At 35.9% G+C, this 25,142-nt stretch overlaps 5 protein-coding genes, 1 non-coding gene and 1 pseudogene across 6 annotated transcripts in view; 5 read left to right on the forward strand and 2 right to left on the reverse strand.

Moving 5' to 3' along the window:
* The window catches only part of LOC104721139 (purple acid phosphatase 25), a 2,610-nt gene extending 1,923 nt beyond the window's left edge, over positions 1–687 (forward strand). Inside the window, exons 6-7 of the mRNA XM_010439057.1 lie at positions 37–379; positions 463–687. Of these exons, the coding sequence (XP_010437359.1) occupies positions 37–379; positions 463–661 (542 nt within the window). The 3' untranslated portion in view covers positions 662–687. The remainder of the gene's footprint in view (positions 1–36; positions 380–462) is intronic.
* LOC104721142 lies at positions 1,181–4,945 on the forward strand (annotated as a pseudogene).
* LOC104721141 (protein MICRORCHIDIA 2-like) lies at positions 4,986–9,234 on the forward strand. The gene is made up of 18 exons (XM_010439058.1): positions 4,986–5,333; positions 5,430–5,504; positions 5,641–5,675; positions 5,791–5,869; positions 5,970–6,059; positions 6,156–6,231; positions 6,312–6,390; positions 6,505–6,633; positions 6,800–6,898; positions 6,987–7,091; positions 7,177–7,323; positions 7,507–7,599; positions 7,823–7,874; positions 7,970–8,081; positions 8,209–8,572; positions 8,649–8,719; positions 8,812–8,854; positions 8,943–9,234. The coding sequence occupies exons 1-18, from the start codon at positions 5,075–5,077 to the stop codon at positions 9,039–9,041; spliced, it is 2,007 nt and encodes a 668-aa protein (XP_010437360.1). The 5' UTR covers positions 4,986–5,074; the 3' UTR covers positions 9,042–9,234.
* LOC104721143 (protein SHI RELATED SEQUENCE 2-like) lies at positions 13,804–15,877 on the forward strand. Its single transcript, XM_010439059.2, has 2 exons — positions 13,804–14,940; positions 15,317–15,877. Exons 1-2 carry the CDS (start codon positions 14,367–14,369, stop codon positions 15,712–15,714), a joined length of 972 nt encoding a protein of 323 aa, XP_010437361.1. The 5' UTR covers positions 13,804–14,366; the 3' UTR covers positions 15,715–15,877.
* On the reverse strand, positions 17,869–20,544 carry LOC104721144 (aldehyde dehydrogenase family 3 member F1-like). The gene is made up of 9 exons (XM_010439060.2): positions 20,104–20,544; positions 19,899–19,995; positions 19,605–19,811; positions 19,401–19,525; positions 19,189–19,293; positions 18,938–19,110; positions 18,767–18,857; positions 18,519–18,668; positions 17,869–18,315 (listed from the first exon to the last, which is right to left on the reverse strand). The coding sequence occupies exons 1-9, from the start codon at positions 20,371–20,373 to the stop codon at positions 18,073–18,075; spliced, it is 1,461 nt and encodes a 486-aa protein (XP_010437362.1). The 5' UTR covers positions 20,374–20,544; the 3' UTR covers positions 17,869–18,072.
* Positions 21,596–21,667, reverse strand: TRNAP-CGG. The gene has a single exon. It is a non-coding gene; the product is annotated as a tRNA-Pro (tRNA).
* Positions 22,707–23,917, forward strand: LOC104721145 (GATA transcription factor 7-like). Its single transcript, XM_010439061.2, has 2 exons — positions 22,707–23,169; positions 23,273–23,917. Exons 1-2 carry the CDS (start codon positions 22,942–22,944, stop codon positions 23,777–23,779), a joined length of 735 nt encoding a protein of 244 aa, XP_010437363.1. The 5' UTR covers positions 22,707–22,941; the 3' UTR covers positions 23,780–23,917.

Below are 25,142 nucleotides of genomic sequence, written 5' to 3' on the forward strand. Positions count from 1 at the left end.
ATTTTATTTTGTATAACATGTTATTCGTATCTTTAGGAAAATACACACCTCAATACGTGTGGCTCGAGCAAGAGTTGAAGAAAGTGAACAGAGAAGAGACTCCTTGGTTGATTGTCATGGTTCACGCGCCGTGGTATAACAGTAATAATTACCATTACATGGAAGGTGAAAGCATGAGAGTAATGTTTGAGCCGTGGTTTGTCAACAACAAAGTTGATTTGGTTATAGCCGGTCACGTCCATTCTTATGAGAGAACCGAACGTATCTCCAATATCAAATATAACGTTACCAATGGCTTGAGCTCTCCTGTCAAAGATCCTTCTGCCCCGATTTACATCACTATTGGAGATGGAGGAAACATTGAAGGAATCGCAAATAGGTAACAACTCATATTTTGTTCTGTTCTATTACTTTTGTTGTTTTTATGGTGATATGAAACTAAGACTTTGTTTTGATTTGTAGTTTTACTGATCCGCCACCGAGTTATTCAGCGTATAGAGAAGCTAGTTTTGGTCACGCGGTTTTGGATATTTTGAATAGAACTCATGCATTATACACATGGCATAGGAATCAAGATAATGAACCAGTAGCCGCCGACTCAATTATGTTACATAACCGATATTTTTTCCCGGTGGAAGAACTACCATCTAGCAGAGCCTAAACTTCTTAGTCGTTGGTTTTATTTAGAATTTTTTCTTTCTAGTTAGATTAACTATTCGATTTTTTTTGTTTGGATTTTTGGTGTTTTTTTAATATATTTATATTAAATTTTAATTAGAGTTTGTGTTGGATTTTTACTCCAAAAATGCCTCGGATCAGTTTCATATGTGAAGAACACCTTCGCATTCGTTCGTTCATGATCAAAAGAAAAGACTATATGGGACATTTATTTATTTGGTCAATAATATTTAAAATTACATAATTATAAATATTGGGTGATATATGCTTATCACATAGTTGGGCTTTGTGGCCCAGTTAGGTTCTAGTGATCTGGCACGAAAACCAAGGCAACGATATCGGGGTTAGGTTATATATTTGGACACGCCTTGCTGTTTTCTTATCAGTTAAACTGCCGCTAAAAGCAAAAAATAAACAAAGCAAAAGCCCTAGTGGTCTTGCAAACAACGCGTTGTCTCATTAGAAAACAGGAAAACATCACGCTGTTTCGTGCGAGTTCGTTTCTCGCCGTCGGGAATGGCGAAAAACGCAGCCGCCGAGATCGTAGACCTCGACAGTGACAGCGACGAAGATGACAGAGGAAGAGGAAGAAGAGGAATCGTTCAGAGCTTGGCATCACTAATTGAGAATCAGCAAGTTCCGATAGGTGATGCTGCGACGGCGGCTCCTTGAGAAACCCTAGAATGCCGGAGTTTCTGGAAAGCCGGCGAAAACTATTTGATCCCTACCGGTGTTACTCCAACTGCTCCAGGTTAGTTCTCTAACACTCTTTATCAATCAAAGCTTCCACAAATATGGGTTTTTTTTTTTTTTTTTTTTTTTTTTNTGGTAATTTTGATCAGATGAAAAAATTTGACAGGTATGTTGGAACATGCAAGAGTTCATCCAAAGTTTCTTCATTCGAATGCTACTTCACATAAATGGGCGTTTGGAGGTAAATTTTTATGAATTGACTCTGTTGCAGCTATCAATTAGATAGAATGAACAGTTTTGTGATGATCTTCTTTATAATGTATTGCAGCAATAGCAGAGCTACTTGACAATGCGGTTGACGAGGTATGCTTAATCTTTAGATTCTGCCATTTGTTTTTTTTTATCATTGCCAATGAATTCGTATAGTGATTGGTTATGTTTGTTTGCTTCTTCCTCAGACACAAAACGGTGCCACCTTTGTCAAGATTGATAAGATCAATACTGTTAAAGATAATACCCCAGCTTTAGTTTTCCAAGGTATACTTCCTTTTGTATGAATTTTGTGATGCTTTTGCGTAACCGTTGGGTTGGATGTTGTTAATGACATGGTCCTTCTTTTGTTTTTTTTTCACTTGAAGATGATGGCGGTGGGATGGATCCTAATGGGATAAGAAAATGCATGAGTTTAGGCTACTCTTCAAAGAAGTCTAATACGACGATTGGACAGTGTAATTGTTATATTTTTGTTGATGGGATGTTGATCTTCTTTCTAGTTAGGTGCAAGAGTCAGGTCTCTTACTATAGTTCCACCTTTGTGTGTAGATGGAAATGGTTTCAAGACAAGTACCATGAGACTTGGAGCTGATGCTATTGTTTTTAGTCGCTCAACTCGTGGAGGGTATTGATATTATCTGGTTCATATACACTATGGATTTGGCGTATACTCTTGTTTGTAACTTAGCCATTTTTTTTATTTTTCTTATCTTCTTCGTTTCAGCAAATCTACTCAGAGCATCGGTCTTTTGTCTTACACATTCCTTAGGAGAACTGGTCAGGATGATGTGATTGTTCCTATGGTAAAATTCTCAGCATATCTAGTCTTTTATTTCCATGCCTGAAATGGATATACACTATTATTTGATCTCAATTGATGTTATCATATCTGTAACGCAGATTGATTTCGATATATCCAATGATCAGCCCCAACCAATTGTTTATGGTTCCCCCGGAGATTGGTCTACCAACCTTAACATTCTTCTCAAATGGTCCCCGTTTTCAACCGTGGACGAACTTTTGCAGCAGGTTCTTTCCTTCTAAAGACTCTGGTTTCATTGTTTAACTATAATGTGTATTGTTTATTAATTCAAATATTTCCATTCTTCACCTACCAGTTCGAGGATATTGGAACTCATGGTACAAAAGTAATTATATACAACTTGTGGCTAAATGATGAAGGAATCTATGAGCTGAGTTTTGATGACGATGATGAGGTACTTACACTTCTTTAAAGGGTTAGGTCTTTTGCAGAAGTTGGGTTTTAAAAGTATTGAAATTATTTCTTTTCTTGATTGATATCATAGGACATACAGCTCCGAGATGAAAATGCACAGGACGGGAAACGGTTGTACGCTACAACATTAGAACTAAGATCTCATATTTCATACCGGTATCGACATTCTCTAAGGGTAATTCTCCTGAACATCTTCTTTCTATTTTTTTATTTTTACTGTCGCAAGGATGTTGAAAGGCTGACTTGGTTTCTTTATCCTTAGGCTTACATTTCCATGTTATATCTCAAAAAGTTCAAAAACTTCAAAATTGTTCTTCGGGGAATCCCTGTGCAGCAATTCAACATTGCTGATGAATTCAGATATCCTGAGACTGTAATGTACAAACCCCAAGCAGCTGCAACAGAATATGTAAGATTTACTCTTTTTCTTTCTTTTTACTCGCTCGTTTTTTATACATGGAGCTCCTGCTGTATTTTCATTTGCAAATATAAAACTACATTATAATTTTTAGACTGTGAAACCTAAACCAGTAAGCTTTCTTATTGCAGACTGCTTCTGAAATTAAAATTGGATTCATCAAGGAGGCGCCTAAGCTTCCAATTAATGGTTTTAATGTCTATCACAAAAACCGTCTCATCCGGGTACGTTTTGATTTTTGCAGTTATTTCCATGTTCTTAATCTCGAGAAGCAGCTGTAGTAAGTTTGTTAGCATATTTTCACTTGGGTTGATTAAGTTGAGATCTCTCTTGCACCGTTACAGCCTTTCTGGAAGGTCCTTCTGGAAGGGTCAACAAGAGGCAATGGTGTTGTGGGTATAGTGATTCATTCTCCATATATTTTCATTGAATATGTTTTGTTTGAGGTAAAACCAAAGAGAGAGACTCATTAACAAAAATTTGTTCCCCAGGAGTTCTAGAAGCAAACTTCATAGAACCAGCCCACGATAAGCAAGATTTTGAGAGGTCTTCTCTATTTCTGCGGCTGGAGGCGAGATTAAAAAAGATTATCTCTGATTACTGGTCTCTTCTTCCTCTCCAAAATCTTTTCCAATCATCTCTTAATATGATTTTGGTACCAAACCGCAATACCTTTGTTTGACTTTTCCACTGCTTGTTATGGTGAAAAAAAACAGGCAAAGCCACTGCCACGTTTTCGGATACCAAACTGCTCAAATCCCTGCAGATAAGTCGAAAAGGATTGTGATACCTGATCAGCCTACTGTCAACACATCAAATCCTTCGCCTTTGCCTTCTGGTAAATTTAGTCAAGGTGGTCCGATAATACGTGAAATCAGTATTAGTAACGCCACATCAACCCGTACAGTTGCTGTTCCAGCGCCACATTTGAGAAATTCCACAGGTTTAAGAAATAACTTTCAACCCGTGCAGCTCAACCCTCAACCGGCGGCTACAGTGAGTGAGAATTTAATTGAATGATTTAATTGGATTCACAAGTTTGCTGTTCTAAAGTGAAAATAATCTTGGCAGGATACTACTGGAAATAACCTCGTTGGCAAGTCAGCGGGTGAGATAAGGGAAGAGAACTTACAACTCTTCATGAGGTATATATTCATATACTCTTAACAAGAGAAAAACACATTGCAGTAATAATATATCAGTATTATCAGTATGGGTATCTCAATCATATATGATTCTTCAACAGGTGCGAGGAATATAAAAAGAAAGAGAATGAAATAGAACAGACGGTAAGTTTGATTCTGCAGTACAACACATTTGTATATTACATGGACTCTAACAGCTGTATCATTTTGCTTAATGAAACAGGTAAAGAGTTTAGAGAAAGAACTGGAAGAAACTAAAAGTAAATGTGCTCAACTTGCTTTGCTTGTGGATGCTAAGAAGAAGGAGATGCAGCAACAAATTTAGTAAAAACGTTACAGAGTTTAGTTAGTTAAAGTTTGTAAATCAATCAGTTAGTTTTAGGATATGGGCTTGTAACATTATTAGGCTTGTAACATAATTGGGCTTTGTGGCCCAATCAGACTCTACTTACCAAAAAAAGCAAAGCAGCGACGGTGATGACTGAGAGAAGACGTTTGCTTTTTCTTCTTGTCGAAAGCTTAAAAAACGTTTCAGTAGTTTAATCGGAAAAGGCAACGCGCGTTGTTGTTGTTGTTTCTCACTGAATTCGAAATTCTTTTTGCTGAATTCATTATCGCCGTCGCCGGTGAATGATGATGCTTCGGAAGTCGAAAAGTGCAGTCGCTGATGTTATTCATCTCGACAGTGACATTGACAGTGACAGTGACGACGGAGTAGGAGGAAGAGGTGCTTCTCGAAGTATGGCGTCGCTAATAACGGAGAATCGGGAAGCTCTAAGTACGATCGCTCATGCGACGGTGGCTCCTCGTGAAACCCTAGAGTGCCGGAGCTTCTGGAAAGCCGGAGAAAATTTTGTGATACCTACCGGTGTTACTCCGACTGCTCCAGGTCATCTCTCTCTCACTCTCTCTCGCTTTCTCAGACACAACCACGTATGCGTCACGATTATGATTTGTTGTTGTGGTGTTTGATGTGATTTTACAGGTATGCTTGAGCATGCTCGAGTTCATCCAAAGTTTCTTCACTCGAATGCTACTTCACACAAATGGGCGTTTGGAGGTAAAACTATGAAATTGACTCTGTTGCAGCTAATTAATCAGATAGATTTGTGATTTCTTTACTCTTTGGAGGTGTAGATTGAACAATTTTGTGATTATCATCTTTGTCGATTTGTTTTGTTTGTTATGTATTGCAGCTATCGCTGAGCTACTTGACAATGCTGTTGACGAGGTATGTATGTGTGAGGAGTGAAATGCTTTCTTAAGTATATTTTTGATGATCTTGAATTGTTTTTTTTTTAATCATTGGTACTGTGTTTGGTTATATCGAATTGCTTGTTCCTCAGATACAGAATGGTGCTACGTTTGTTAAGATTGATAAGATTGATATTGCAAAGGATAATTCCCCAGCTTTAGTTTTCCAAGGTACATTGCCTTTGTATGATTTTTTTTTTATAGCTTCTTGAGTAACCGTGGCTTTGGATGTTGCCAATGACATGATCTTTCTTTTTTGTTTAACTTGAAGATGATGGCGCTGGGATGGATCCCGATGGGCTCAGAAAATGCATGAGCTTAGGCTACTCGTCAAAGAAGTCTAATACGACGATTGGACAGTGTAAGTGTTTTACTTAGTTAATAAGATATTTTCTAGTTGGGTGGTCTTGGTCTCCAACTGGGGGTCTCTAACCAGAGTTTCACCTTTCGTGTTTAGATGGAAATGGTTTCAAGACAAGTACCATGAGACTTGGAGCTGATGCTATTGTTTTTAGTCGCTCAACTCGTGGAGGGTATTGATATATCTGGTACATCGTATACTCTGAATATGTAGTATGCTCGTATTTTAACCTTTTTATCTATTCTGTTTTAGCAAATCTACTCAGAGCGTTGGTCTTCTGTCTTACACGTTCCTCAGAAAAACTAGTCAGGATGATGTCATTGTTCCTATGGTAAAATCTTACAGCATTTTAGACTTTTTTATGCCTGAAATAAATGATTCTTGGAAACTCTAGGATGTGCAACAGTTTTTTGTTCTCAAGTGATAGATCAGATGTGCAATGCAGATTGATATTGATATATCCAAGGAGCGACCAGAACCAATTATCTATGGATCTCCAGAAGATTGGGTTGCCAACCTTGAAATTCTACTCAAATGGTCTCCGTTTTCAACAGAGGCTGAACTTTGGCAGCAGGTTGTTACTTTCAAGAGTCAGCTTATGAATTTCTCATTGCATCACTGTTGTTCCTTGATTTGTGTCCTAATGTGCCTTGTTCCCTTTAATTCAGTATGAAGATTATGAATCCTCTTGAATGCGCTCTGTTTAATTAATTCGTTTATTTCCATCTTCCGCCTACCAGTTTGAGGATATTGGAACACATGGAACAAAAGTGATCATATACAACTTGTGGCTTAATGATGAAGGTATCTACGAGCTGAGTTTTGACGACGATGATGAGGTAACTCAAACATTCTGTAAATGATATACTATGAGATATCTTGCCAGAGGTGTCTTAGGTCTGGTCTTATGCTTTGATATTGGTACAGGACATCCGGCTCCGAGATGAAGGTGTCCATGACGGAAAACGGTTGCACCATAAATTATTAGAACTGAGATCTCATATTTCATACCACTTACGTTATTCTCTGAGGGTAATCTCTTTGATATCTTCTTCCTTTTCTAATAATTTCTTGTTCCAAGGATGTTTGATTCACTTTGTTAGTTCTTTATCCTTAGGCTTATGCTTCAATGTTATATCTCAAAAAGTTCAACAATTTCAAAATTATACTTCGGGGAATCCCTGTGGAGCAGTTCAACATTGCTGATGAATTAAGATTATCGGAGATTATAAAGTACAATCCCCATACCGCTACAGTTGAACAAGTAATATAAAATGGACTTCCTCTTTTTTTTTTCTTCTCTTTTCTACTCTCTAGTTTTGTTATGTGGAGCTTTGGCTAATTGTTTATAATTTTTTTTTTGCGTTTTCATATGCCAAACATTAATCTAGTTTTCTAGGTTTAGGTTATGAGAAGAAAAAAAACCCACTAAGCGTTCATGTTACAGGCTCCCACTGAGATCAAAGTTGGATTTATAAAGGAAGCGCCTAAGCTTGCAGTTTGCGGTTTCAATGTCTATCACAAAAACCGTCTCATTCGGGTACGCTTTGCATATAGCAGACATTTCCATGGTCTAGATAACCCATAGAAGCAGCTGTAGTAAAAACTGTTACGTGACAATTCAGAGAAATCAGACTTATATTATATGAATGCAATGCTTAATAGAACATTAAAAGATTGATTTGCTAGCATATTTGTTACTTAAGCGTTCCGCTTTGCATATGGCTATATTAAGTTGAGATCTCTCTTGCACCATTTTACAGCCTTTCTGGAGAGTCACTCCGGGAGGGGAAGCAAACGGCAATGGTGTTGTGGGTATAACGATTCATTCTCCTTTCTGATTCCATTAACTATGTTGTTGGAGGTAAAGACGTGGTGGAGAGACTCATTAACCAAAATCTGTTCCCCAGGAGTTCTTGAAGCAAATTTCATAGAACCAGCCCACGATAAGCAAGATTTTGAGAGGTCTTCTCTATTTCTGCGGCTGGAGGCGAGGTTGAAAAAGATTGTCTCTAGATACTGGTCTCTTCTTCCTCTCCAAAACCTAATTCAATCTTTCTCTCAATATATTTTGTCAAATATGAAATTTTGGTTCCAAATCGCAATATCTTTGGTTGACTATTTCATTGCTTGTTATGGAAAAAAACAGGTATACCCACTGCCACGTTTTCGGATACAATACTTATAAAACGCCTGCAGATAAGTCGAAAAGGATCGCAATACCTGATCAACCGCCTACTGCCAATGCATTCAGTCCATTGCCTTTGCCTAATGATAAAATCAGTCAAGGTGGTCCGAGAACACGTGATCAATCGCCTACTGTTAATACATTCAATCCTCTGCCTTTGCCTTCTGATAGAGTTAGTCAAGGTGGTCCAGTAATACGTGAAATCAATCTTAGTAATGCCACTTCAAGCTATACAGTCGCCGTTGCAGCACCGCATTTGAGAAATTACACAAGGTTAAGAAGTAACTTCCAACCTGTGCAGCTCAACCCTCAACCTGCAGCTACAGTAAGTAGATTCATTCGGTAATTTAAGTTTTATGCACAAGTCTAATAAAAAAACTAAAGTGAAACAATCTTCCCAGGATGTTGAAATCAACCTTGTTGGCAAGTCAGCGGACGAGATAAGCAAAGAGAACATACAACTCTTCATGAGGTATAATACACACAACATTAAAAAGAACTCATTTCAGTCACATATCTCGCTTAGAATCCTAATCAATTTTGATGTGTGCTTTCTTGAAACAGTTGCGAGGAATATGCAAGGAAAGAAACTGAACTGGAGCAAACGGTAAGTTTGATACTGCAATACAAAACGAGTCAAACATCTGTTTGTTACGTATCGTTTATAACATTGAGATAAACGGATAATGAAACAGGTAAGTAACTTAGAAAAGGAACTGGAAGAAACTAAAAGGAAATGTGCACAACTTGCTTTGCTCGTGGATGCTAAGAGGAGGGAGATGCAACAAGTTTAGTTAGAACTTTAAGACTACCTTGAATCTAAAGAACCCTAGTTTGATTCAGAGCTTATATGGTTTTTTGAATTGGCTAAAATAACATGTGCATACATATATTGGTATTGTATGTATCCGTCAGAGGATAGCAGTTAGGATCTAACGCAAACCTCTGGAAATAGTTCTATTTAAAGAATCATAAGTTCAGATTGTATGAGCCAATTCTATTTCAAAGTTAACTAGACTTGATAAGGACAAAGAAGTGGTCCTGCTTTGTTACAAACAAAAAAAGGTATGAAATTAATTTTAGTTGTTATAGAGTGGGGACACTGACAGAAGCCTAAGTGTTATCAGTATGTATATATTTCTTAATTTCATTAAAAACTCAATTAAGACGAAAACAGTCATTAAATGAGCAATGAGAGGAGGTAAAGGTGCAGTGGAATCTTCCTGTAGTCAATTATTTGTAGTTTGTTAGGGGAAAATAATTTGCATCCCAATTGGATAAAATGGATATAATGAGTGTGTGACGTGAAAAAAATACAATTCACATCATTACAATAAGATATGGACCAACCGACCAATCACTAACTACGCATGGATGGACCATAGTCAAAATTCAACATCTATTGCCCTATTAGGTTACTGAGTGAACCAAAGATCCATAGCTCTTTAATTTTAACTTTAATTCCATGCCCATAGAGTGTTTGATTGAACTTTCGGTTTGTGCTTACGTTTAGATCTTAAAATACAGTTACATCAGTTTAGTAGTTTTACGAAAACAGTTTCCTTTTTCATTGTTAACATAAGTTAAAACGCAAAAGATGCAATTAAGTATGAGATTTAATAAGAAAAGTATAATGCATTTAATTAGAAAATAGAAATAGATATCATCTAAAGTATGTAAAGACGAATGTACAGTATATGTAAATAGTTCACGTATCCATTCTAACATCAAATGGTAATAATCAATCGAGGAATTACTAAACAAATAAATAAACATAAAGAAGGTATAATTTTCCAAATTGGAGATGGTGAATGGGATATTACTTTTAGACGTGGTGCATAACTATTATTATTCTTTTTAAAAAAAAAACTATATATGGTTGATGTAGATATCCAATAGATGATATTAGACTTTTCGCTAAAAGACTCAAAAATATGCGATGTTATTATCAACCAAAAGCCACATTTAAAGGCTGAGAAAATGACAGCCATTACATTATAATATAGTTTCATTTTTTTCTCTCATTATTGTCTCGTTTCAATTTGTTCTCATTTGCTCCAATGTACTCCTTTCATAAAGCAACCGTTCCATATAATTAAAAAGATCTTCTAGAGAATACACTTACAAACAAATTGCTTTGTCTCGGCATATCTTCTTTTAATTTGTTTTCCACTGTTCACATAAATTGTAGTACTTGTCTTAATGTATTTAAGTTGACTATATAGTTAAGATTTTCGTGGCTTTCCTTTGTTTGGTTTCTAGTTTCGCAGTTTGATAATATAGTTAAAGAGAACCCCTTAAAAAAAGACAAATTTGAGCATGCAGCTTTCTAATTTTCCACTTTTTGGTTGATCTCATCAGCCACGGCCAACGACAATCTCAGCTTTTATTTGGCTTCTTACATCAATTCACCCCACAAGCGACAATAAATTGTTTATTAATGCAGTGAGAAACATAAAAACAAAATCAATTATTTAAGGAAAACAACAAACAACAAAGAAATTTTTAAAAGAAAGAGAGAGAGTCAACGCAAAAGAGAATCAAACAACACACACAGGGCTCGAGAGGAGACCTCTCGACATGTTTAAGGGACAGACAGCGAACGACACTGAACGTCTTCTTCCCGGGCCTCTCCCACTTATCATTCCCATCCCCCTTCGTTTTCTTTTCTCTTTTCTTTCTTCTCCCCCCTAAATTCTATAATAATAACTAGATTTCACAATTTTAAATACCTTTTTCTTTCCAAAACCTTCGGACTGGACACTAATCTGGATCCGTCTGATCCTGATGCTAAGCCGATTTAACTTTTTTCTTAATTTTAAGATCTCAAACTTGATAGTTAGTAGTTGGTACGGTCTTGTGATCAAGCGGACGAGTCCATTATTAATTATCCAAAATACGAATAGAAAAAAACGATGTATTGTACATGATTTTTTTTTTCTGATTCGATTCGGAAGTGACAGCACCAATTTAATATTTGAGCCAATTTAAAACTGACATTGGTTGCTATTTTTTCTTTTTTTGGATCTTAAAATTAGAGACTTATTCTTGCTTTATGGACTGGCCTGCGACAACATCTTTAGTTGTAGAATCCTAGTTGATGTATATTACAGTTTTAAAATCTCAAACAAAGTATATTTATCTCAGATAACGAATATTAGATACAAGGGTACTTCAAATTCATTCGTTATTGTAATGTATCCAAAATAATCATATAAATAACATGGAATTAGGCCTTTTGACAAACAAAAAAATAATAATAATAACATGGAATTCGAGTTTCTAAAACGTAAAATATTACTAAACTGTATCCATATATATTGTCATATTGGGACATAAACAACATATCCATTAACTTCGGTGTAGTAAAAAGAGACAGTATAACTACAAAAATACAATGATATCACAAAAAAAAAAAAAAAATGCGATATCGCATGATCATAATTTCATAATAGTCCTACCATGCTATACAATATATCAAATCAAAACCATCATTGAGATATTTGATGCGAATTGTGATCGAAAGAAAAAGTATTTCGCGTGTTATACTTATATACATAACACCAATCCTACGTACGTGCTCAATGTATAGAGAATGCAAATCAATATATTTTTTCTTATTCGAATTTTTTTACATTGTATTTTGTAAACCAAAGAATTTTGAGCCTTCAAAAGTTCAACCTTTAATTTTTCTTTTGCAATAGACTAAACTCTAAAGTAGGATAAATTAGTTAAATTTTCCTCCTTTGTCGGTAAGATTCTCTCCCATAAACGCCCAAAACTAAACTAACGATACCAGATATACAATATTTTCGCTTCGTCTTTAATCTTTATATATATAATTTCACAGTGAAAAGAAAGGATTACAATTTATTTTCGCTTCGTCTTTGATCTTTACAATATTCACAGTGAAAATAAAGGAATACGTCGGCAAAATAAAGAAAAAAATAAAGGAATACAAAAAAGTACATGTAGGTGGCGCAGTGTTCCCTTGTATAGCCACATAGAGTCCAAAGAGTAACATGCTTTTTTTTTCATCTTTACTCGCTTTTTTTTAATAGTAAATACTTCGTTAGATTTGCCCAAAAAAAAAAAAAATACTTCGTTAGTTACTCATCTCACTCGATAACGTATATTAAGATATGATCATTTGTTACAATCAATAAAAAGAGAGCCTCTTTTTCACTGCCCCGAATCTCTCTGTTTCCATGGTAAATGATTTTATACACTATTGACTATTAGTCTATCCTTAATAATTAATTCACAATCATCGATTTTCACGTTACTGGGAAAATTAAGAATATCTTCTATTCGTTTCCTGAATCGAAATCAATTTGTAGTTATTGGAGCAGTAACATGGAATTAATGATTTTTTAAAGAGTAACAATTTATTTAACCGAATGCTAAACAAAACAAAGTTGGCAGTATAATCATAGAAGAGATAGTGCATTATGCATGTAATTTTTTTGGTTCATGTACGTATGTTAGTTTATTAAAGAAGTAATCACTTCGGACTCTATCTAGCTAGTAACGTATTTTCAATTTTATTATTTATTTTTTGGCCAGTTATAATTTATTTTCTTTAGGATGTTTTGTTGTAATTGTTAAAATCGCTAGTCTACTCAAAATAGCGATTGTTTAAATTTATACTATTTAGATTGTAGATTATATATATACCATGTTTTGGCGTTTTCGCCAACGCCATTACATCTGATGTGGAATATTTTATTAAGAAAGAAAAAAGTTGTGATGATTTGATCACAAGATTAGTCAAGTTACCTCAGAACAATCTAAATATGGCTATACTACATTTTATGTACCTATTCTGTTTTCCATACACGTTATGCAAGAACTAGCTAGGAACTTGTTATTCTTTAATGTGAGCACTAGTGAACAACCATTACAAGTTGAATGCCCCAAGCGACGTTATTTCGCATTGTTAATTAAGTCGAATGATATTTTGACATAAACAAGAACTGAATTTTGTTCAAAATCTGTTACAAAAATTACTAATAATAATATATGTGTGTATATATATAATACTATTAATTATTAATTAATGAAATTCGATGTATTTTTGGTATAACTTGATTAGTGTAAATGTATTAATACGTATAGCATTAGAGTTTAGTAAAATATGAAGAAAAAGAAATTCCGATAACAAAGCTATTTAAAACGCGAACAAAGAGAGAACCCTAAGGCATCTAGGTGGGCAATTAAAAATCTTTGAGATTAGACGAAACAAAAGCAAAGATTTAAGCAGTAGAGATGTCATCTTATATACAAAAAAGCGTGTGATTTCAAATTAACCTTAATTAATACGGTTGATTAGTATGTACGGACACATGGGCTAACTTTTTTTGTTTCATAACTACAAAAAAAAATTGTATTAAGAAAATACTTAAGTGTAACGTTTTAAGATGAAAATACGCTTAACACATTGGCCACGTGGAAAACTCTGGACCATGGGATGGGAACAAGAAAGCTAGAACCAGTGGATCATCCCCCGTGGGTGTGAACTCTGAGTCGATAGAGAGAGAGAAAGAAGAGATAGGAGAGAGAGAGAGAGAGAGTCTTTGTTTAAATCCTTTTTACTTTCATACGGACAGAACTAGAAGCGTTTTGTTCAGACAAAGCCGAAGTGAGAAGGGGAAAGAAAAGCTTTTCACTTTAGTTTTCATAGAATAGAATCTGCAAAAACCAAATCAGAGAGACTTAAATTCTAGGGATGAGCAGAGCAGAGGAGAGAGAAGGCTAAAACCGTCCATGGCGGCGTTGCAGAAATTTATAGAGAAAAATTAAAGATTCATAATTAAGCAAAGACAGCTTAAATTCTTCTTTCTTCCCTTTCTTTTGTTTCTTCTTCTTCTTCTTACTTTCTCTCACTTCAACTACTCACTACCAAGAAACACACTTTGTTCTGAGAGAGTGAGATCTTGGCAGGCATTTAATTTGAGTTTGGATTCGAAGAGCAAGGACACCCACGAGTGATAAAAAGGCTAAATTTTAGTGAGAAGAAGGAGAAAAAAAAAAGGATAAGGATTTCATGGTAATTAGGGTTTCTGAATTATGGATATTGTTGGATCAAGATTAGGGTTTGAAGTGTTAGGTCTTAGGAAATGGCTGGGATATTCTCATTAGGAGGCAACAACAACAATAACAACGGAGACGAAGAAGAAGAGAATCAACAACAACAGAAGACAAACTGGATTTGGTATAGACCAAACGCAAACACAAATAATATCAACCCAAGCTCGAGCCAACAGATATGGCAGATTCCACCAGAGCAGATGCTCATGCATCATCATCCACATCCACAACAACAGCAACAACAAAGCTTAGATCTTTATCCAGGTCATCAGATCGACGTCTCTGATTTAGCCACCTCATCAAGATCCATCACCATAAGCTGTCGGGACTGTGGGAACCAAGCAAAGAAAGACTGCACTCACATGCGTTGCAGGACTTGCTGTAAGAGCCGCGGATTCGATTGTTCTACACACGTGAGGAGCACTTGGATACCCGTTGCCAGACGCCGTGAGAGACAACAGCAGCTTCATATGTCCACATCTGGAGGTGGTGGCGGAAGCGGTAGTGGCGGTACAGGCGGCGGTTCGAGTATCCCTAAACGCCATAGGGATACTACTCTTCCGGGAACATCCTCCTCCTCTCGCTTACCATCCGACTCAGCAGGTTATTGTTTTAGATTTGTTGTCTTTATAATAACAATTTGAGATTCGGACAACTTCAGATTCAAATCATATTTTTTTGTCAAAAGAAACACAATTTGTTAAATTTCCTTTTACTACTTAAACATTTTTTTTTACCTTCTAAAAAATACACATTATATATTTGTTTTCAATCAAAATTAATTCTAAGTTGTAATTTCGGTCTATTAGCTAGTTTTTTCCTTCTAAAACAAGTTTAATAAAAAGATTACAAAGTTGTGTTCGGTTTTGAAATTAAACACGTAATATAACATGAAAACACAACGCAATAAACTTGTGTTTATGTGCATTTTTTTTTTTGTTAAGTATATGTAAAATCTAATGTGTATATATGTTTTTAGGGTTAGAAATGGGGGAAGCAAGTTTTCCAGGGGAAGTGAGCTCAGATGCGCTTTTTCGGTGTGTTAAAATGAGTGACGTAGACGATGGGGATGGTCAATACGCTTATCAAACGACAGTCAATATCGGAGGTCACCTCTTCAAAGGAATTTTGTATGACCAAGGCCCTGAAAGCAGCTACATGAGTGCGGGTAGTGGGGGAAGTGATCATCAAAGCTCATCCGCAGGAGGAGGAGGAGGAAACCCGTTTAATCCTCCCATTGTGGCCGACGGTGGCGGAGGAGTTTCATCGGCAATGTTTGTAGATCCTAATTCTGGTGGATACTATTCAAGTAATATGACGACTAGTGTGTTCATGCCACCAGGTACGCAATTCTATCAAAATCCACCAAGATCTTAGATCTTGATTAAATCAAGAACGCGAGTTTTTCTTTTTGTTTTGTTCCATATTGATTCTATAAATGTAACGTGTGTTTGTTTTATTGTTCTGATGATCTATATGTAATACTTATTATTAGACGGTTTTGCAAATCGGATAAACAATTGTGTGCTGTTTGTTGTTATGTATAATGGATGTGTTAATTTACTATTTAAATTGTACGGTAATGAATCTTTATTATAATTTAGTATTTGTGGGTAATATAAACACGTAAGTTTTTTGTTTTTTTGGTTCTCGATACGTTTTTTTTTTCCATGTTTATGCCGATGTTGCCGGTTGCTTCTCCCATTGGATAAACTCGAGAAATTCTTCTGTTATATAATATTCGATAAACTATTATTATTTTCATAAGGTCCAGAGAAGTCTACATGATTTAGATATTCAGAACTATATCTTCTTCATATAGCATCACCTATTTTATATTGTTACTGTAAAGTGAATTAATCTTTATAGATAGATATGAAGGTGAATTAATTAGAGTGAATTAAATAGTGACAACGACAGGAAAGCAAATGAGGGCAAAATATAAGTTACGATTATAGTACTGGCCCTATATATTGTCAATTCTAGACACTCGTAGTGTTCTACTTCACAATGAATGGGTGTTTGAAGAATAAATGACGAATACATATGAAGCAACTAGTGGATTAATTATATATTTCTTACGTTGTTGAATCACGTGGCTATTGTAGATTAAACCAATTAGTTTTAGAACTCACTATTATGTATAATTAATTGTTCGTAAGGTTTAATGAAACGGCTATAGAAATCATCTAGATACGGTCTTAAAACTTAATTAATTAGCATGTCCCCCCCCCCCCCNCCCCTCTCCCCTCACCAAAGACCATATAATGGTTTCTCTGTGCAATAATTCTTCAAAGATTAAATAAACAGGTGCTCAAAGGCATACATCAGAAAAAAGTTACTCAGATTAATATGGCGAATCGCATACGTAGAAACATATAAAGTATTAATCTCTTCTCTATGGTACCTGCTTAACGCCACTAATATATTACTATATGTCTAGGTAACCAAATATTAGCATCTTATTAATTTCCTCTCCGGAAAGACTAAATATATCCTAGAGCCTAACATCGGTCGCAATATACGCCTCAATATGAAATCATGATCTGAGCTCGTACGTGTAAATGATATAAGAAAAAAACCTATCAGGTGAAATATATAAAAACTCGTTCATAAAAATCCGTAAGCCTTTCTTGCTATCTGCTTGGCGGACATGTATCTCCCACCCGAAGTTATGGCACCATAACAATTTGTGTAATTAGCTTTCTTAATCCTATTTTCCAGGCAATTAGACACGTGCATATGTCTACATTATCTACTTAAGGCACGTGTACTTTGGTGAACAAAAAAAATCAAGAAGTAGAAAATAAGAAAAAGAAACGATTAGATCACCTTAAGTTCACGTAGTTAAGCCTCGGGAATCGTACCTTGAATAGCAAGTCAACCATCCTCCTTGCTTATTAACTCTCAAAGAGTGAAGGACACACAACTATAGATTTATGGTCTCTGGTTGGAATTGAGGTCAAGAAGATATACATATATAAGACATAACCAGAAACAGAGAAAAATAGAGAGGGAGAGATGTAAAGATAGAATTTAATAATGAGGAATGCTGCAGAGATTGGAGATAAAGAGGGGCAAGGAAGGCCGAGGTGCCAAAAAAAAAAAAANAAAAAAAAAAAAAAAAAAAAAAAAGCTAGCTAGGGTTTTTGGTAGAGCTTTAGTTAGGGTGGGGATGAAAGAAACTGGTTCAGTGATACAGTAATCTATTATTGTGGCGTGTGTGCCCATACTTTTTATCAGCTTTTCTTTTGTCTTTTTTTCGTTGGACAAGACACGTATACGTACACCTTTATGATCCAATGTATGCATACTACTGTCTACTGTGTGTGTAAGTATACCGTGTATAGTGGTCCTTATAACAATCTTGCTAGCTAGATTAATATATATTGAGGTATCACATTCATTCTTTGTGTACTCCAATGGTTCATCAAATTAAGTATTATTTAAGGTGATATACAATTCATCAAAGCCTATTATTGGAGAATTAAATGAATAATCTTAAGTTTTCGCAAAACATATATGTATAACTAAAATCATATCCGGTAGAAATAGATTGATACCAAAAATTGCTTACACGATATATCTCAAAGCTTGAATGATTTAAGACATCTGGATTCTGGAATGTGACTTATTAAGTGAAAAATATGTAAATTAAACATAAGAGTGATATACTGATATAATTCAATCACATATATCGTGTACGTGTGTGTTGTGTGTGTGTTTCTTTGTCTCTCACGTTGATCTTTTGAGCCCAAGCATGAGGAGAAGAAGCTTGAAGTAAGCTTCACTAAATGCGAGTCTAATGAAGCTGAGCTTGAAGCTGTTCCATGGAGGGTATCGGGCTTCAAGATCCATTGCTAAGCTTCCTTCCATTATTGCCTTCTCGTGACTGAAACAATCGAATGAGTATTTCCCGTGATACCTCCCTATTCCACTCTCTCCCACTCCTCCAAAGGGCAACGCATCACACATATACTGCAATTCCATTCAACAGTACTTAACCATATAATAATTTTTCTATATGTTTTTTTTACTGCTATATAGTCCCAAATTTAAACTCAGAATCGAAATCGATAAATTCATTTCTATCAGACAATGAGTCGTTACCGTTATCGAGATTCGAGACCTAAAGTAAATAACTCTGAGCTATTAAAATTGATTATGGTGTATATATATACCTGGATCATGACGTCATTGAAGGTAACACTTCCCGAGGATGTTTCTGACAAAATTCTAGTTTTAAGGTTCTCATCATTGGTGAATGCATAAATGGCAAGTGGCTTTGCTTTTGACTTGATGATCCCTATGCTATCTTGGATGTCACGTACCTTCATTACATCGAGGAAATAAGACAAAATCAAATCAACAACGATTAGTTGATTGTTTACTCATCTATATACTGTATACTTTGAATAGGCTTAATTACCGTGATAATCGGGAGAATTGGACCAAAGATCTCTTCATTCATGATCTCAGAATCAAGAGGAGGGTCCAACAAGATCGTTGGCTCAACATACCTGTTAAACAAATTTAGGTTAAAATGACATGTAGAACAAGTTTCGTGTGATCCAAGAAACAGGATTAAGTTAAAGCTTACAGGTTCTCCTCGTCTATAGAACCACCATAGACGATGGAAGCTTGGACACGGGGATCATTAAGAAGACGAGACAGTCTCTGAACGTGTTGCTTGCTTACAATCCTTGAGAGACATCCAGATTCCTTAGGATTATCCCCAAAGAAAGACCTTATCAATGGCTTCAACATATCAATCTACAGAAAACCACAAAACTTTTAGAAATCCTACAGAAACAGAGTTTGCGAGCGTTTTCCCTGTGAGCGTTCACGTACCAGAGAAGACGCAAAACTCTTCTCGATAAGAACGTAATCTACAGAGATACAAGCTTGTCCACTGCAAGATCCCCATTTTCCTCCAGTAATCCTCTTTACGACCGACTATATTCATCACCAATAATTCAAATTTAGGGACTTTTACGATCACGAGTTTCTGTTGCAATCAAATCGGGAGGTAAGGTAAGAGAAACATAGCAAAGCGCAGAGACCTTGATGTTCTTTGATATGGTGGGATAATCAACAATGGTGGGACATTTGCCACCAAGCTCTAATGTCACAGGAGTCAGATGCTGTGCTGCTGCAGCCATGATGATCCTTCCAATCTTGGGACTCCCTACAAGCAAACAACAACAACATCAGTCACGCAAATTCCGAGCAAGTCATCACGTGTTGAGAGGTGAATGGATTAATACCGGTGAAAAAGATCTTGTCCCATTGATGCTGCAAGAGGATAGTGGCGACATCAGGTCCTCCTTCGATAACTTTGATGGCTTTATTGTCAAGATAAGCCGGGATTGTCTTGGCAAGGAAGGCAGATGCGTTAGGGCTTAATTCAGATGACTTGAGAAGCACGGTATTTCCTGCTGCTATTGCCCCAATCAATGGATCCAGAGACAAAGCTGACAACAAACAATAAAAAAAAAATCTCGAAATTGTAACTCTTAACTCATAAAATATAAAAAACTAATTCAAGATCCGAATCTTACATATAGGAAAATTCCAGCTAGACAGAACAAGAACCGTCCCATATGGTTCCGATATCACTTTCCCTTTTGCCGGGAAGAACAACAGAGGAAGGTTGCTCTGTTTTTTTTTTTTTTTCAGAACCAAGTAATATGATTAATCAATTTCTTGATAATTGAGAATATTCTAAACCTAATTCGATAATCGTAATATGCTTAGTGTTCTTACCTGTTTTGGGACGGCCCATTTATCAAGACAGTTGATTGCAACAGTAGCTGATCTCAAGACATGACCAAGCTCATCTCTGAAAGCTTCAGTACTGTGTTTGCCCAAATCTTGAAACAGAACACTACAGAGCTTGTCTTCGTTGTCTTTAACCATCTCGTATATAGCTGCGATCTGTCTCTTCCTCCACTTCAGACTCCTCGTCCTCCCACTCGCAAACGTATCTCTCATCTCTCTCAAGCTCTCCTCCACAGTCTCCTTCATAGCTTCCATTGGCTTCTATTCTATCTATAACTCTGCTCAGAATCAGAAGTTTAGTTATATAAAAAAAGCTCTATGCTTACAAGTTTTGTTTGCCTCTGTTAGAGATAGAGTGTTTCCATTTCAAGTTATAAACCCACACTGATAGGGTGATGGTTAAAAATGTCTCATTGGGGAATGATAAGGTCAAATAATAAATATGTTCGCCGTGTTATCCTGATGAAGATGGAAGTCCATATCGTCGAATTAAATGTTGGAATTGATGGCTTTCTTTAGTTCACATATTAGATGTTTTCTTGAAATACTTTAATGAAAGTATATGAATCGGTGACATTAATTGATTTGACAGTTTCACCTAACCTAGTCCGGAACGTTTGGTTTACTGGCACCGGCTAATAAATGCTTCACCGCACCTAGCCACCTAATATCAAAAATCCATACATACAGTTACATATACTTTTTGTCAACTATCACAAATTAAATTTATTTATTTAATAGTACTATGCTTTTCATGTCGAGTAAACTAGGGTGTCGCGATAATTAATATGTGGAGTAATTCGATTTAGTTTGTAAATATGGTTGGGAACTGCAATAAGTTTGTGTACTGAAACGTGTCTATATTACTAGTTGAATTATTTTATAGTGGATCGTATTTGGGACCTTATAATAGATCTGTGATTGTCTTTATTTAGGTACCAGGAAATAGTTGGTCATAAATTCATACTAATCCGATATGAAGACAAATCTGATGATAATGAGAAAATGATATTGGTTTTCAATTCAACTGTGTTTTTCAATCTGGAGAAAATGACTTTTTTGTTTTTGTTTTTGTTTTTAAATGTTTAGAGGATTCAGGATTTGAGCACAAGATATGGAAGAATGCAATATTCTTATAATTTTATCACTTAATTATATAACATTGTGGTCACAGTTAGTTTAGTGCGCCTATGAGTTAAGATTACATTGAAGTTCTATCTTCTCTAAATGAAAATCTATCCAATCAAAGTTTCATGAAAGTTCTAATATAAAAGTTATAGATCATATTTCATAAAAAGTTGGTTACTGTACATCGCATTCAGTAGGCCCAGTGGGCCAAGTAGGCCCAGTGGGCCAAGTAGGCCTATTAATATAACCGTCCATTTACCAGGTCAGATACCGCCCACCATATGTTACGCGGTTACGCTTCTAATTACGTCAAAAAACAAAAAAAAATAATTATATAGAACGCAAGAAGGGGGTGTTCCGAGAATCGAACTCGGGACCTCTCGCACCCGAAGCGAGAATCATACCACTAGACCAAACACCCAATTTGATGAAATCTAATTCATCATGCTTATAATACTAAAATTTTAATTTGTGGTTCTAATATTTTTCGAAATGAGTTTGCACTTTCGAGAAAAGTTGTTCAGTTTCGGGTTCTTTTGTCAATTAAGGTTATTTACTTTTTTTTTTTATGGGTTTGCACTTTCGAGATTTTATTTACTTTTTTTTAATGGGTTTTATGATGTCCATGTGAAATGTATGAACCCTTTGATGGGTTTTTTTTTTTTCGAACCGATTTTTTATAGTGTAAAACTATTGTCCCCAAAAAGCTATATTTTTACAATGAACAATGTTTTCACACTGCGCATATGTATTTACAATGAGCAATGTTTTCACGTCTCATCATGGCATGTGATCACTCTTTCCATTCTTGATTTAGAGAACAAATAAATAATCTAACGTTCTTGTCTTGTTTTGTTTTGGTCCCCAATTTCAGATTTCTCAAATGGGCCTTCCACCGACGGTCGAGTGGGGAGCCAGACTTTATAGTCCATATTTTTCAATCATTCTTGTCGACGTACGAATTATTACTAGTTTTTTTTTTTTCTTCTGGTTAAAGGAATTACTATTAGTTTTTTTGTTGTTGTAATTCTCTACAGATCTTCCATTTTGAAACTTTCATAATCAAGTCACTAACTACGGACTGATGCGTGCGTATAGTAGTAGTACACTGTGGTTTCAAAAATTACGTACCAAAATTGACAAACTTAGTTAAATCTGTCAAACTTAAACTGATAGTTCTAAATTATGAAGAAATCTTGGCCTGTCTTATGATATATTACAAACTTAAAAATTTGGGATTAAGGACTCTGAAATAATTCCAGAGTTTATCTTTTTTAGTCTATGTAGATAAAATTTGAATAACTTTTTTGTCTGTATCTATCTTTCCTTCAATTTTTCTAAGGAATGAAGTGAAATGTTGACGTGGCAATGCGTGGTTTGATGATTTGCCGCAACGAGACATTACCAAACAAAGTCTCCCAACTTCACAAAAACCTAAAACACCCACTCTTGCTTATACAAGGTACAAACCCCAATCAGTTCTGTCTACTCTCCACTACTGTCTTCCTTCTCTCTCTATCTCGAGATAGACACGTACTGATTTTAAAAACTTTTGAAAAAAGAGAATGCAATTTGTGTAAATAATATTGGAACACGAACAAACTTTTTCAAAAAATATGGATTCGCTCCTCCTACCATTATAATAATTCTAGTGCTTTCAAACGTTTATAGACAAAAAAAAAAAAAGTAAACCATATGGAGTGTGTAGAAGCATTTCTCGATGATTTTTCCGTCGATGACCTTCTTGACCTCTCTAACGCCGACACTGCTAGTGCTTTCATACGAGAAGAGTCGTCTTCGTCACAAAGAGAAGAAGAAGACGAACAAGAACAAGAACGTGACAAAGGTAAAGGCTTTTCCGACCAGAGTACTCGTGTTTCACCGCTTGAAGATCTCTTATCTTTTCCTAGTGACGACGTTCCAGTAAGCCCACTTACCCACTCTGTTTCTATCCTCCCCCCTCCCCTGTTTTTACTCTGTTTTGCTCTGTTTTAATTTGTCTTTTTACGTTGTTTACTCTGTCAAGGTTGGTGATTTGGAGGATCTAGAGTGGTTATCCAATTTCGTGGAGGATTCTTTCTCGGAATCTTATCTGTCCGGTGATTTCCCGGTGTCGGTGGAGGTTCAGAGACAGTGTGTTCCGGTCAAACCCCGAAGCAAACGCCGCCGCCCCAACAGCCGTGTCTGGTCTCTGGAGTCCCCATCTTCTCTGCTACCCACCGCCGTTGTCGGAAAGAAGAAGAGAGGAAGACAGACGGAGGATGCGTCGTCCGTTGACGGAGTCAAGCAGCAGCCGAGGCGATGCTGCAGCCATTGTGGAGTAGAGAAAACGCCTCAATGGAGAATGGGTCCATTAGGTGCCAAGACACTGTGTAATGCTTGTGGTGTCCGGTTCAAGTCGGGTCGGCTTTTAACCGAATATAGACCCGCTTGTAGCCCGACATTCTCCACCGAGATTCACTCTAACTCTCACAGGAAAGTTTTGGAGCTCCGGCTCATGAAAACAGCGGATCCGGGTCGGGTTACCCGTTAGCAAAAACCTAGGGTTTTCTAAATTTATCAGTTTTCATATGCATAATGTGATCTTGATAGAAGATAATCAGAAACATCGTAGTTTGTTTTCAGATTCATGAATTTAAAGCTATGACTAGTGATATATCATTTTACAGAATGTGTGATTAAGAAATCATGATCATAGTTCACTACACCAACAACAGTTAAACACCAAAACAACGTGTAACTGTGTAAGGTGCATTAAATATACGTCTGCAGATTATGTGTTTCAGTAGCAATGCCAATGAGACATTATTTTTGCCGATCACAATTTAGTAGACACCAACCAACACACTTAAAAATAAAAATTGGTATGAGTCTCACAAATCTAAGTTATGATACATCTATCGTTAATGGAGTAGTAGAAAACATTGGATTACAAGTTCTTGTCAAATAAGCTTAATTGTTTAAAACATACTACTAATCATGTAAACAATCATCTTATTAAGTTGAGACTGGCCATGATTAAATTTGACCCAAAATCAAATTTATTTTTCGATAACACAATTACTACTACTATGACGTACGAGTCCCTCATTTACACTCTTGTGTTTGTTTGTTTGTTTGTTTTTTTTTTGCGACTCTTTTGTCTTTGTTGAGTCGCAATATCAGAATCATGATATGACCAATTCAAAGTTGTTGAACCCAAAATCAATCCATATTTGTGCGGCTACAAATATCAATGCAATTATCGTTCTTGTTTTAATTACGATATCGAATCATTGATTCTTGCCACAGTATTTATTATTTCAAAACACAGTATACTTTCTCTTTGCGGACAGAGACGTACAGTGTAAACCAATTTTGTAAGTATATATTTGTAAATATACCAAAGCAAATCCTTAAAATGAGAATTAGTAGTAGGTTGTTGAATTTATATTTTCTGTTAATACAACATTTATTGTCGGCAGCTAAGCGGTCGATTAAAAGTAACACACTAGTATTGGGTCTTTATAATAATCAGTTGAAGAATTAGTTCTTTAATTTGTTTTTATAAAAAAAGTAAAAGTAGTCAAAGTTTGGAAGAGCGAGAACAAACAAATCGGAAACATTTCATTTCAATCAAAGCAAAAGATCTCACAAGATATTACAAAAAATAAAGAGAAAGAAATCGTCGAGTTCTTAGGCCGTTGCAAAGGGGAAAACAGTGGAATTATTGTGAATGAAACGGTGACAAAGCATGACTTTAAGAGTTATCATTGCTCTTTTAGGCAATCTCTTATTTTAATTATGACTGTCCGTTAACTTTTTAGCACAACCGGGATACCAACAACGACCACCTTTTCCGCCGGGTCCATCACCTCCCCATCCAAATCCAAATCCCCATCCTCCGCCTTTCCCAT

This window comes from Camelina sativa, chromosome 11 (genome assembly GCF_000633955.1).
Source record: "Camelina sativa cultivar DH55 chromosome 11, Cs, whole genome shotgun sequence".
NCBI lineage: Eukaryota > Viridiplantae > Streptophyta > Magnoliopsida > Brassicales > Brassicaceae > Camelina > Camelina sativa.